Here is a 14,973-nt window from a genome sequence, read left to right as displayed (position 1 = left end):
AATTACCTTTAGAGGGGGGGAAAAAATCCAATTTTCCTAGTAGCTAACAAGTCACAGGTTTATGAGATGAACAACTACATAAATTGTAGAGTTGGTATGAATGTATCTATTTTCCATTCCTCTTGCTTATGTCCGTCATTATTAAAATGCCTCAAAAGTGAGGAGGGTATACTGAACAGGGTGAAATCACAACCAGTTAGGTAAACTAGCAGTTAAATATCTGCTCCAGAGAATCTTCACCCAAGTGACCTCATTTCCAACGCTGAAAAGTTCACTAAAAGTCTCAAATACTGATCAAAAGATTTTTGTCGCTCATTTTCTTTTTTCTGCATTCAAACCAAGTCTGGAGAATGGAAAATCAGCCCCTTGGAGCTGGTAGTGCCTCAACTTATTCAGATACGTTGATAAGAAACATGAACAGATAATTCACGTGGACCCGTGATGCCTAGGACTTGCATGAGGCTTAAACAGAGTACAAATTAAGTGTGCTGTGGAAATTTCATAACAATCAAGAATGCTGTGTACAACTTGAGTGGGAAGGCATGGCAAATAGTCACATATCCCTTCTGCTCAAGCTCATGCTCCACTGCCCTATCTGACTTAAAAAACACAGGTTTAGGGGCGCCTGTGTGGCTCAGTTGGTTAAGCATCCAACTCTTGATTTCGGCTCATGAGTTGGGCACACGCACTGAGCATGGAGGCTGCTTAAGATTCTCTCTCTCCCTCTTCCTTTTCCCCCACCACCCCCAAAAGAAAACACAAGTTCAAGGATGAAATTACCAAGAATTTCAAGATGTCAGGAGCAGAGCTTTTAGTCAAGTGCAGCATCTTGTACTTCTGCATATGTCATATACCTGTGAAGCCAGCCCTTGGTGGTAATGTTCATCTAATTACCAAACAGCTGTCTAACAGGAATCAAATCTAAAGAAATTTAGATTTAAAGATGTACAGTGTTAGAAAAACTGAGAGACTATTATACTGACCATTGAGGAAAGATTGTACTTAGGAGCTTTTTTGTGCTGTACTCTAAGTCTTGGTTAAAAGTATTGAACTTCAAATACCTTTTTCTGATAGTTTGTTCTTGCTTATACTTTTCTGTTACAGCACTTACAACAATTCAAGTTACATGATTATTTGAGTGCTTTGTTCTCTACCTAACTACATGTTCATAGTCACTATCTCAGTGCTTACATTCAACGTCCTCATCTCATCATCTTGTTCAGTATTAATGTGCCTAGCACACACTAAATATCTAGGCTTGAAAAGATGCCTCCGTAGTACTCTGTAAGTGGTCTGGTAGCAGTCTTTCAAGGACTGCACATTTTATTTTTTTTCCTACATTTTTCTGTGCTTTTGACCTACAACTTATGCAACCAAATTATGTAAGTTTTCTGGTTAACACCTACATTGTCAGAATTCAATCAATTTATGTAGAGGACTTGCCAAAAATAGTTTCATAGAGTATAAATTCTATATCTCAGAGGACTCTGCCTCTTTGCCTTCTCCCAAGAGATTTGTTTTGAGCAGATTTCCTACTAGGTTAGTTTCATTTTGCAAGTAAGTCTGCAAGTAAGAATTGAGTATAAATACAAAGTAAACTATAAGGTATGATTAAGAAGCATAATTGTTATTATAGAACCATGTGTAAGCCTATATCTCTTAAAAAAACATTTTGTTTTTCTATTAATATCCTCATCACAAATACACAAATAGTTTTTTTATAGTCCTTTGTTTAGTATTTATATAGCCATCTTAATAAAATGATGAACCTGCTACTTGTTAAATCATTTATGGGTTTTTGCATGTCAGTATTTAACCATTGATATTCTTGTTACTAATGTATACCTTCTTTGAATGTCCAATTCATAATTCTTCTTATTATTTTTTTAAAGATTTTATTTATTTGACAGAGAGAGACACAGCGAGAGAGGGAACACAAGCAGGGGGAGTGGGAGAGGGAGAAGCAGGCTTCCCGCCGAGCAGGGAGCCCGATGCGGGGCTTGATCCCAGGACCCTAGGATCATGACCTGAGCCGAAGGCAGACGCTTAGCAGCTGAGCCACCCAGGAGCCCCATAATTATTTTTAATAAAATTTTATATGGATGTAGTGTAAATGGTTTATAAAAGCTGAAGATAGGCGCCTGGATGGCTTGTAGTTTAGGCGACTGACTCTTGATTTTGGCTCAGGTCATGATCTCAGGGTCCTGGTATAGAGCCCTGCATCTCGCTTTGCTCAGTGGGGAGTCTGCTTTGGGATATTCTCTCCCTCTGCCCCTGACCCTGCTTGCTCGCTCTCTTTCTCTAAAATAAATAAATCTTAAAAAAAAAAAAAAGCTAGAAGGTAGAAAAGATTTATGTTAGGCAACTGTATGCTTTATCATCCAAACCAGGCCACTTTTAAGAGACAACCCAAGGACTATTAATAATTGTCCTGGGATAATGAGCAGGAATTACGACTTTTCTGGAGATTCTAGACAAACCAGGAAATATGGTCATCCTATTTTAAAAAGGAAAAGAGGAGTACTTTGCCCCACCCTTCATTTCCAGTCTCTCCAAAGGCAGTTACCCTCAACTTTTTAGCTGTTCTGGGATTTACCTTCACTTTTTTTTTTTTTTTTTAAAGATTTTATTTTTTTGACAGAGACACAGCGAGAGAGGGAACACAAGCAGGGGGAGTGGGAGTGGGAGAGGGAGAAGCAGGCTTCCCGCTGAGCAGGGAGCCTGATACGGGGCTCGATCCCAGGACCCTGGGATCATGACCTGAGCCGAAGGCAGATGCTTAACGACTGAGCCACCCAGGCGCCCCCTACCTTCACATTCCTGAAGAATGTTTATACTGTTCAGTGATTTTTCCTATGTATTTTCCTTATTCACCCTTGTCTTCACTTCCCCAGTCACCTCCATCCCATACATGTTTGTAGCAAAATTGTTGATTCAATACCTTATGTTTACATTATTATAAATAATTAATATTCACCCAAGTTTCACCCAAACACTCCTCCCCCCCTCTTTTTTTTTAAGATTTTATTTATTTATTTGACAGATACACAGCGAGAGAGGGAACACAAGTAGGGGGAGTGGGAGAGGGAGAAGCAAAACAGGCTCCCGCTGAGCAGGGAGCCCGATGCGGGGCTCGATCCCAGGACCCTGGGATCATGACCTGAGCTGAAAGCAGAGGCTTAAGGACTGAGCCACCCAGGCACCCCGAAACACCCCCTTTCTTGAACAATAACTGATAATGGAGGAAATTTAATTGCCGTTTGTTCTTTGTACTTAGCAATTTTTCTTACCCAGTTGTATCATGGTCTGTGCCATATATGCCAAAATAGTTTCCATATGCCCCACCTCCTCCCCTTTGAACTTTGCTTCCATTATCTGCAATCCTGCTCTGGTCTGGATCCTATGCTTCCTACATACCTTTGGAACTATTTCTTGGGTTCTGTGTCTAAACTTTCCTTTTTTAACAGTTTCCTGGGTTCCATGTCTGTTTCTTTCATTCTTTACACTCTCATTTTCATTGGACATACTCTTCATTTATCTTCCTTTGATATTTGTCTTGTTTTTTGATCTTTTCAAAAGATCTTGCATGTCTGAAAACGGGTCCCTATTCTCCACCTCACATTTAATTGCTAGATTGGAATTCAAGGGTAAGCATTTTTCTCAGTACTACAGGCATTGCTTCATTGTCTTAAGATTTTTTAAAGTTGTAATTAAGAAGCCAGTACAGGATCTTCTCTTCATTTTTGGTGTTCTAAAATTTCAATATGATAAATTGTGCTTAGTGTTGGTCTTTTTTTCTTTGATCCTGCTGGGTACTCTAAAGCCCTTTCAATGTGGAGATTTGTATCCTTCAGTTCTAGAAAGGTTCTTTTATTTCTTTGGTAGTTTTCTTTCCATTTTCTTTCTTCTCTCTTTATTAATCATAGCTAAAGTAAGATGATAATTCCCTTGGTTAATTCTATTTTAAAGTTGTAGTTTCTATTTGAGAGGTTTCCTCAATTTATTCCCAATAATTATGTTGAATTATTCATTTCATTGTATCACAGTTTTTAAAAAGTGTATCCCATTTTGAATGTCCACAAATTCTTTATTATACTCCAGTTTCCCTGTTTATGAATGGATGTCTTTTGATCTCTTTGAGAGTAGTAGTTAGCTATTTCCCCCAAATTTTCTTTTAAGTTCCTTTTTTGGGGGGGGGGTTTATCCTGGTCTTTCATATCAGAGGGTTTCATTGGATACTTAGTAATTCTTAATGTTTATCTGTTTGAAGGAAACACTAAACAAACTGATTAGAAAACTCTTGATGACTAGTGGACTTTGCTGTGGGGTAGGATGTTCAGCAGATTAGCTTGGTAATTGGGAGCAGTCCAAATGTCAGTATCAGAAATCTTATCTCTGGTGTTTTGTTTGGTGATCCAAGAGTAAAATCCCTTAATTTTATGGCAACATTGTAGAAATAGGACTGGGAAAAAGTTCTCAGGTCTCAGCATTGAGCATATAGGTTTTATTTTTTATACTTAACCCTGCAGATTTGATTGTATACTTGGGTGGGATGGATTGCCTCTGAAATCCTTATTGTTGAGAGAATAAATACTTTTGTAAGAATGAAGCTAGGGGAAGAATTTGGGGTTTTACTGCTTCAACTACAGATTTGATTTTAAGCCACGCATCTTCTGTTTTATGGTATCTTGTACCTTCAGGTCATGGTTCTTTTTCATATGCTAAAGCTTCTAGTTTCTACCTCTTTCTAAGGGCCTAGGGTGTAGTTTTATCTTCTCTGCTTAATTATTGTGCCTTTACTCCTCCTTTGGATTTTCCAAATACACATTGAAATCTGTTGCCTTCTGTGGCCCCTTTGGATTAATTTACTGTTGTCTTTTTTTTTTTTTTAAGATTTTATTTATTTATTTGACAGAGATACTCAGCAAGAGAGGGAACACAAGCAGGGGGAGCGGGAGCGGGAGAGGGAGAAGCAGGCTTCCCACGTAGCAGGGAGCTGATGCAGGGTGAGCCGAAGGCAGACGCTTAAGGACTGAGCCACCCAGGCGCCCCTCATTTGTCATCTTATCAGGGTTTTGGAAAGAGGGGCAAAATAGATGCATAAGGATAATCTGTCATGTTTTAACTGGAAGTTCAAAACCAGCCTTTTTTGATAAGCTTTCTTTTATTTAATCATATCTCTGTGACTTTTACTGTGGTTTGTCATTAGTTGGATATTTTTAGTGGAATAATTTTAATTGAGAATGAGTTTGTGTTACATCTTTTTCATGTTTGTTGTATATCCTCTGCTGCAATATAGACCATATGTTTTGGTGTTTTTTCCTCTCTTCATTCTCTTTTATTGCCTGATACCATGTTTTTAAAGTAAATATTATCAACAAAGGAAATTCTTTTGTAGTAACTTAAGGTAGAAAGTGGTGATTGATCCGAAGTTGGCAAGTTAATGAGGTTACGTGCCAAAAATAGATTAGGTATTTTCACCTTAAATGTTTAAATTTGAATTTTTTTTTTTTTATCTTTTCCTTTTCCTTTTTGGGGGGGCAGGGGTGGAGGGTGGGGTGGGAGGGGACAGAGGGAGAGGGAGAGAGAGAGAAAATCTCAAGTAGGCTCCATGCCCAATGCAGGGCCTGAAGCAGGGCTCCATCTCACAATCCTGAGATCATGACCTGAGCTGAAATCAAGTCAGACGCCTAAATGACTGAGCCACCCAGATGCCCCTAAATTTGAATGTTTTAATAAAGCAAATATACCTTACCTAAGTGGCATATCAGATAAGTGAAGTGCATCTGTTTGTAATTGGTTTAATGTCAATCCACTACCAGAACAAGAAGGGAAGTTTTCACCTTGAAAGTGGGTGGGGAGAAGTTGAAGAGATTATTGTGATTTAAAGTTTTTTTGATTTATAAAAGTAGTGTCTTTATAGCAGCACAATTTGTAATAGCCTAAAACTGGAAATAGTTCAGTGTCCATCTGCAATACAATGGACAAATTTATGTGTATTGATACAATGAAACACTATATAAACTAATTAGAGTGAACTAACTACAGCTGCATGCTACAATATAAATGAATCTCACAAATACAGTGTTGAGCAAATAAAACCAGACATAAAAGAATACATATTGTATCATTCCATTCATATACACACAGGTGTCCACCTCTGTCCAAAAGTAGAGCATTTCTGTGAATCCTTTTGTAAGTTGGAATGGTGAAAAGTGAAGAAGCAATTACCATTAGTTTATATGGGAAAGCTTTTGAGTGTTCCCAGACCCAAAAAATAACCTCTCTCAGACTTTTCTGTTACCGTACACCACATCTTGCTAATGGATACACAGTATACATTGAGATAAAGCACAGAAGCTTGTAGACAGAGTTTAAAGTTATGGTAGCTTGATGCTGAGATGACAAGTGTAGCTCCCGGGGAAGGAGGTTGGTGTTGTCACTTGCTACTTAGGGTACACACTGCCTCTATAATGCTGCAAAACAAATGCTGAATGCTGTTTTTTCACTTTTCGTTGCCTTTTTATAAGACCAAAAAATTGTCTTTGGATTTCTTTTGGTTAGCGAAAGCAGGGACTATATATAGGTCTTTCATAAAAGTGATGTGGCATAATGTGGACTTTTGAAAAGTGGGGAGATACCTGTATAATTAAAAGATCACACATAGCTATTGTGACTCTTGGTGTAGGTTGAGGAATGTTTAGTAAAGAAAAGTTAGAAATTATTCTCACTTTTGAGAAAGGGAGATAGGAAAACAAATTATAGCATAAGGTAGTGTGTCTTAAAAGTATATACAGAGTAGAAGCACACAAAGAAAAATGGTTGATTTCATACCATGACAAGGAAATGAATGGGGAATGTATAGAGTTTCCAGGTACGTACAAAGTCCTGTGAGGGAATATTGTGATAAGGGGGGTGCAAATAGTACAGTATAGCTAATGCTCATGGTTTGAGTATTAAACATTACTAATAAGAATAGCAAGACAGCCAAGAACAAATTTGTGTTGGATTCCATAGAGACAAAATTGAGTAAGGAAAAAAGCCCAGGCTTTGGAAACAACCTCAGTTCCTCATCCCTCTTTTATCAGTTTGCTTCATTCTATCGGCAGTAGGAAGCCTTTGATGGACTTTAGACTTCTGCCTTAGAGAAGAGGGGTGTTGATAGTCTCATAATTCACAATGTCAGATATAGTTAATTTGCATGGTTAATTCTTGATTTGAGCTGATGATTAAGGAGGATTAAGAATCGAAGGTTTGCATGTTTTCCCAAAGGCAATTAATCAACATTTGCATTTCACAGGAAACCTCAAGAATGGAGTCTAAACCTTCAAGGATTCCAAGAAGAATTTCTGTTCAACCCCCCAGCTCTTTAAGTGCTAGGATGATGTCTGGAAGTAGAGGAAATAGTTTAAATGATACCTATCACTCAAGAGAGTCTTCATTTAGACTGGATTCTGAATATCAGGTAACATCCTAATTTGGAATGTATGTACACAGTTTCTTTCAAAATCCTTGGGGCCACATGGTTTTTAGATTTTAGAAAAGTAATGAATGTAGTTAATAAGCTCAGATGGATCTGAGGCATCCTGTAATAAAACACACTAATAATATCTGCAGGAAAATGAATGATTATTCACACCAAGTAGCAAAAACTCAATGTTTTCAATCTTTGTGGACTTCAAAATTATGAGGAAGGCTTTGTGGTCTTATGTAAAATCATTATACTGTATTTCAAAGACTTGGAAACCTATTTACTTATTTATTTACTTAAAAAACGCAAGTATCAACTTAAGTATAAATTTGACTAAATTAGTGCGGATGACTTGGTGAAAGGATCAAAAACTGCATCCTTTCTTAACATTATACCGATTCATCTCACTTTTCTCTGCATGTACACAAAGCAGTGGTAGAGTAATGATTGTTAAGTTTTTCTTTAATATGGCTTCTAAATATTTTGCTTTTAGTGATGGGTGATTATTAAATTGGCAGACTGTCTTGTGAAGATGTATTACTAACAATCTTTTAGACAAATTTTGGGACTTTATTTTCATGCTTAGTATAATGAGTTTGCAGATTCATGATCTACATAAGCTACTCTTACTTAATTTTCCTTTGGATTGATAGCACTTACGGTTTTGAAATGGCTTATTAGTGTTATAAACATAGTAGTTTTAGTAAAAAAACAGTATAAATCTCAGAAGGCATGATTTTTAGGTTTCATGCAATTCATATTGTTCATCTTTCAAATTTCAGGTTATTGCATTATTGGCTGAACAGCTAATTAAATCATGTGCACAACTCTGATGTTAGGTAACTTGAATCTAAGAGAATCTTTTAGTGAAAATTTCCATTTAAGTATTTATAAATGTATATATCATGTGATATATTACATGAAAAAGTGTCATTTTAAAATATTTCTACACAGTAATAAGCATTTTATAAAATATTCAGAGAAAGAATAAAGTAAAAATATTCTCTAAAATGCATATATTACATACTTCCTCGCTTTTTTTTTTTTTTTAAGATTTTATTTATTTGACAGAGAAAGAGATGGCGAGAGCAGGAACACAAGCAGGGGGAGTGGGAGAGGGAGAAACAGGCTTCCCGCTGAGCAGGGGAGCCCAATATGGGGCCCGATCCCAGGACCCTGGGATCATGACCTGAGCCAAAGGCAGACGCTTAACGACTGAGCCACCCAGGCGCCCCAACTTCCTCACTTTCTGTGAACTGTTTACTGAGTCTCATTTTAAATGCTGATTGATAATGTATTTTTTTATTCTGTTGCTAGACAAAAGAACACTTACCAGAGGTACAGAATCACATATCTGCATCCTATAGAAAAGTTCTGGATTAAATGATTATGACTTAATAAGAGCACAGATTGATTTTTTTCCCCTATATTGTCTTCATAAAAAATTTGTCTACAGATCTTTCTCTAATTTTTCATATAGCTTATTAGTGAGGAACAGACTCTGAAACCAGACTCTACTGCCTGGATTGGAGTCCCGTTCCACTAAACTAGCTGTGTGAACGTGGGCAAGTTTCTTTATTACATCTTTCTTTGTTATTTTCCGTATCAGTCAATCAGGTTGTTAGTGTTAGATGAATTATTACACTGAATGAGAATAGTGCCTGCCACATGATAAACACTATATAAATGTTAGCTGCTGCATTTGTTTTTATTATAATTGTTATAGTTAATTATATTAGCTACTAAAAGTCTTAGCTGTATTTAGAAAATTTATTGACATTCACTTGAAAAGATAAGTATCTTCAAGACTATTCTTTTTCTTAACGTCCTAGATTACTTTAAAAGTCTTAGTTTTCATTGTGGAGGTTAAACAAATGCAAGCATAAAACCACTTATGTCTTTTATTGATTCTTAATAAGATAAATCAGGGTTCGAGTTTTTCTTAATGTTTTTCAATTGCTTTAAATGGCATCCAATTTTTTTTAATGGATTATAGGAACATTTCCAATCTTAAATCAGTACTCCTAGCCTGCTTTGCTCTTTAGTTTTGATTTAGAAACTGAGACTTCTGTGTTCTTGCAAAAATTATTTTATATCTGTGTTTCTTACGTAAAATGGTGGTAACAGTAGCTTTTCACGTGGTTGTTATTAAGATTAATTGAAAGAAAGAATACATTAAAGCACTTAAAACAACTATGTCTGGAACTTAGTAAGGGTTCAGATGTTTCTGTTTATGATGATGATGATTGTGATTGCTACTGTTATCATTATTTCCTGGCTTTATATTGGCTTAAATAGATACATTTAAGGTATAGTGTAATAATGTCAGAATATTTATATTACATATTACGTATTTAGTTTTATATAATATTCTTAATACTACTTAACAAAATGTATATTAAATGAATGAGGCCTTTAAATGTCAGAGGGAATATTTTAAAATCACTGAACTGCTTGCAACATAACACTCCCCTTGTCTCAGACACTTAGTAAAGCTGAAGCTTCAGAAAGGAGATCAGGACTAGGCATGATCGATCAATTTGTTATGTTAAGGATTAAATAATAGGGAAATACCTTATATTTATATATTGCTTAACATTTTGTAGAACATTTTTTGCTTTTAATTTTTTAATTTTATTTTTTTAAATACAGCTTTTTTTTTTTTTTAAGATTTTTATTTACTTATTTGACAGAGATACACAGCGAGAGAGAGGGAACACAAGCAGGGGGAATGGGAGAGGGAGAAGCAGGCTTCCCACGGAGCGGGGAGCCTGATGCGGGGCTCGGTCCCGGGACCCTGGGATCATGACCTGAGCCGAAGGCAGATGCTTAACGACTGAGCCAGCCAGGCGCCCCTGCTTTTAATTTTAAATAGGATAATACTTGTATCGTTTTATAGGAAAGGATCTGAAATCTGAAAAGAGAAGTTGTTTCCCTCAGTCACATGACTAGTATATTAGTGTACCTGAGTTTAAGAATCTAAGATTCACAGATAGCATTGTTTCTTTGGGAAAATATAGATTCTAAGTTCCGAACAATTGATTTTCTGAAGATCTTTTGGTTCTCAGCCATTTGTAAGCTGGGCTGCCTCTGTTACTAATCTTGCTTATATTTCTGTTGCTTCATCTTGAAGTTTTTGTTACAATTTGAATGATTGAGAACTAGGATCATCTTACCTCTTTGTTAATAGTAAGTAGAATTTTAAATATTTTTTTTAAAGAAAATTTAATTCCTTTAATTCATATTGTTAAAAGTAAAAATTTGGGAGCATTCTGTGAATATGTAATTGTTTATGTAAGTTCCACATATATTTCTATAACTCAATTTTAAGAACTGCTAATCCCGCTACACTTTTCCTTTTTTGCTTTGAGATTGATTACTTTTAATATGAAATAATGAGAGGCGTAATATTATTAATAAATTAATATTATTAGTATATTGCTAGTTTACTCAACTTGTTTCTTGGTAAATCTCCGTGTAAGCAAAGGACATGATGCCAAAGTGTACAGCTTAGTGAAAAACAGTTCTGTAAAGGGACAATAGAGTGATCTGAATACCAGTTTTCTGGTAGTCTTCATCTACGTATTAGGGAGTTTTGAGTGATAAATGGACTCCAGATCCTCCTCTTTGGTGTATTTATAAGGTTTCTTACCTGGATTTGGGCATGAATGAATTCATAAATCTTAAAATCAGCTAATGTCTTTTTTTTTTTTTTTTAATGAGAATTGAAAAGACTACTCATTCTGAATAGAAAGTAGGAAATAAGACTTTACCGTAGTGTGGCAATGGATGCTCTAGCACATGAATATTTAGAGGTCAAAGTTCCATGGTGTTGCATATGGCTAAGATAATTTTGGTCTGGAAAATTTTCGAAGCAGGAATTAGCAGTCATCACAGTCACGGCATTGATTCATTGAAATGAGGAGCCAAAGAAGAGCATTTCATTCTGGATTTGCTTCTGTTACTGTGTATTAAATAATTTCCAAGTGATTAAGCATTGTTCAGTGGATAGCATTGGTTCTATTTGTAGTAATTGTTAAGGTTCTTTTTTTTTTTCTTTTTAAGAATAGCTTTATTGAGGGGCGTCTGAGTGGCTCAGTGGTTAAGCGTCTACCTTCGGCTCAGGTCATGATCCCCGGGTCCTGGGATAGAGCCCTGCATCAGGCTTCCTGCTCAGCGGGAAGCCTGCTTCTCCCTCTCCCACTTCTCCTGCTTGTGTTCCCTCTCTCGCTGTCTCTCTCTCTGTCAAATAAATAAATAAAATCTTTAAAAAAAACAAAAAAGCTTTATTGAGTTATAGGTCACATACCATATGAGTCATCCATTTAAAGTGTATAGTTTGGTGGTTTTCAGTATATTCACAGAGTTGTGCAAATCATTACCACAGTCAATCTTTTTATCACCTCAAGAAAAAAACCCAGAATCTAGCTATCACGCACTGCCCCACCCTCTCAGCACTAAACAACCGGTAGTCTACTTTCTGTCTCTAGATTTCCCAATGTTGGACTTTCATTTACATGAGTAGAAACATACACTGTAGTCTTTCGTATTAGCTTTTTTCACTTAGCATGCTTTCAAGGTTCATCTGTGTTACAGCATATATCAGTGCCTTATTCCTTTTTATGGATGAACACTATGCCATTGAATTGGGTATACCTTTTTTATGGATGAATAATAGTCCATTTTTTTGGATAAATCACATTTTGTTTATCCATTCATCCACTGATAAGACATTTGTGTTTCCATCTTTTGGCTGTTATGAGTAATGGTGCTGTAAATACTCATGTGCAGTTTTTTTGTTTTTTTTTTAAAGATTTTACTTATTTATTTGAGAGAGAGAGAATGAGAGAGAACACATGAGAGGGGGAGGGTCAGAGGGAGAAGCAGACTCCCTGCCGAGCAGGGAGCCCTATGCGGGACTTGATCCAGGGACTCCAGGATCATGACCTGAGCCGAAGGCAGTCGCTTAACCAACTGAGCCACCCAGGTGCCCTCATGTGCAGTTTTTATGCAGACTTACGTTTCAGTTACCTTAGGTTTATACCTAAGAGTAAAATTGTTCAGTCATATAGTATAACTCTATGTTCCATTATTTGAGGAGCTGTCAGACTATTTTCCAAACTAGCTGGACCATTTTTATTTTATATTCCTCCCAGCAGTTATGTGTGGGGGTTCTGATCTTGCCACATCCTTGCCTACACTTATCTTACATTTTGATTCTAGCCATCCTATCATGGGTGTGAAATGTCTCATTGCAGCTTTGATTTAGATTTCCTTGATGACTCATGATTGTGAGCATCTTTTCATGTGCTAATTAGCTACTTTTATGTCTTTGAAGAAATGAATCTTCAGATCCTTTGCTTATCTTCAAATTGGGCTATTTGTTGCTTTATCATTGAGTTGTAAAAGTTTTTCATTTTATTTTAATTATTTATTTATTTTTTATTTATTAATTTGACAGAGAGATAGAGAGAGAGCAGGAACACAAGCAGGGGGAGTGGGAGAGGGAGAAGCAGGCTTCCCGAAGAGCAGGGAGCCCGATGTGGGACTCGATCCCAGGACCCTGGGATCATGACCTGAGCCGAAGGCAGACGCTTAATGACTGAGCCACCCAGGCGCCCCAGGTTTTTCATTTTAAATTCCACTTTTTCATTAATGATATATGGGAAAGCGATTGACTTTTTTTTTATATTAACCTTGTGTCCTGCAGCCTTACTGTAATCCTTTATTCTACAAGGGATTTTTTTGTTGTTGTTGATTCTGTGAGATTTTCCACATAGTAGAGGGCATCATCTGCAAATAAAGATATTTATGTCTTCTTCCCAATCTGTGTACCTTTTATTTCCTTTTCTTGCCTTATTGCATTACTTAGAACTTCCAGTGCAGTGTTATAAAGGAGTGGTGTAAAGAAGAACCAAGTAAGCCCAAAGTTAGTAGAAAAATGGAAATTAAAAAGATCAGAAGGTAAATAGAGACTAAAAAGGTAATAGAAAAGATAAGTGAAGTTAAGAGCTGTTTTTTTGTGTTTTTTTTTTTTTTTTTTTTTTTTAAAGCTAAACAAAATAGACTAACCTTTAGCTGGGTTCACCAAGAGAGGAGGATTCAAAATCAGAAATGAAATAAACGATACCATAAAACTACAAAGGATCATAAGGGACTACTATGAACAATTATATTCCAAAAACTGGACAACCTATAGAAATAAATTCCTGGTAACACACAACCCACTAAACCTGAATTAAGAAGTAGAAAATCTGAACATACCATTAACGAGTAAGGAGATTGAATCAGTAATCAAAACCTTCCAACAAACAAAAAGTCCAGGATCAGATCACTTATATAAATTCTACCAACTTCTCAAACTTTCAAGAAACAGAAGAGGATGTAACACTCCCAGTTCATTTTATGTAGCCAACATTACCCTGTTAACAAAACCAGACATAGACATTATAAGAAAAGAAATTTATAGGACAATATCCATGATGGACATGTGTGTAAAAATCCTCAACAAAATATTAGCAAACCAAATTCAATAATATGAGGATTATACACCATGATCAAGTCGGGTTTATCCCTAGGATACAACGATGGTTCAACATCAACGTATCTCGTTAATGTGATATACCACATTAACAAAATGAAGGAGAAATCTTTTTTTAAAAAAATCATCATCTCAGTAGATGCAGGAAGAGTGTTTGACAAAATTCATCTGTTTATGATGAAAACTCAGCAAAATGGGTACAGAGGGAACATACCTCAACGTAGTAAAGACCATATATGACAATTCCACAGTGAACATCATACTTGATGGTGAAAAGCTGAAAGCTATTCCTCTAAGATCAAACTAAAGAGACAAGGATGCCTACTCTTAACTACTTCTGTTCAACATAGCATTGGTAGCTCTAGCCAGTGTATTTAGGCAAGAGATAAAAGGCTTTCAAATGAGAAGAGAAGATGTGAAACTGCCTCTCTTCTCCAGATAACATGATAATATTTATAGAAACCCTAAAGACTCCACTAGAAAATTGTTAGAACTGAATAAATCCAGTAGAATTATGGTGTACAGAGTCAGTATACAAAAATCAGTTGCATTTCTATTACACACTATTAGAAATTAAGAGAACAATCCTATTTGCAACTGCATCAAAAAGTAAAATACCTGTGGGGAATTAATTTAACCAAGGAAGTGAATGTTGTATACTTAAAACTATGAGACATTGATAATGAAAGAAGTTGAAGAAGACACCAATAAATGGAAAGCTATTTCGTGCCCTTGGATTGGAAGAATTAATGTTGTTAAAATGTTCATACTACCCAAAACAATCTGCAGATTTGGTGCAATTTCTACCAAAATTCCAGTGGCATTTTTCACAGAAATATAACAATCCTAAAATTGGGACTCTTGAAAGGCCCTAATAGCTAAAGCAATCTTGAGAAAGAACAAAGCTGGAAGCATCATGCTTCCTGATTTCAAACTATATTATAACACTAATAGTAATCAA

The 14,973-nt window shown here is 36.1% G+C and overlaps 1 protein-coding gene across 7 annotated transcripts in view; it reads left to right on the top strand.

Moving 5' to 3' along the window:
* The window catches only part of MARCHF7 (membrane associated ring-CH-type finger 7), a 52,080-nt gene that overhangs the window by 10,409 nt on the left and 26,698 nt on the right, over positions 1-14,973 (top strand). For 2 of the 7 annotated variants that reach the window (XM_035007944.1, XM_035007942.1), the window contains exon 2: positions 7,301-7,465. In XM_035007944.1, coding sequence (XP_034863835.1) covers positions 7,313-7,465 — 153 coding nt within the window. In that variant the 5' untranslated portion in view covers positions 7,301-7,312. Of the gene's footprint in view, positions 1-6,910; positions 7,466-14,973 lie in introns of those variants that run through there. The other 5 variants (XM_035007945.1, XM_035007941.1, XR_004679693.1 and 2 more) reach the window with 4 other exon arrangements.

Source organism: Mirounga leonina, unplaced genomic scaffold (genome assembly GCF_011800145.1).
Source record: "Mirounga leonina isolate KUSES-001 unplaced genomic scaffold, KU_Mleo_1.0 Mir_151, whole genome shotgun sequence".
Classification (NCBI taxonomy): domain Eukaryota; kingdom Metazoa; phylum Chordata; class Mammalia; order Carnivora; family Phocidae; genus Mirounga; species Mirounga leonina.
Note: the sequence above shows the minus strand (reverse complement) of the source record. Positions and strands in the feature narration are given on the sequence as shown.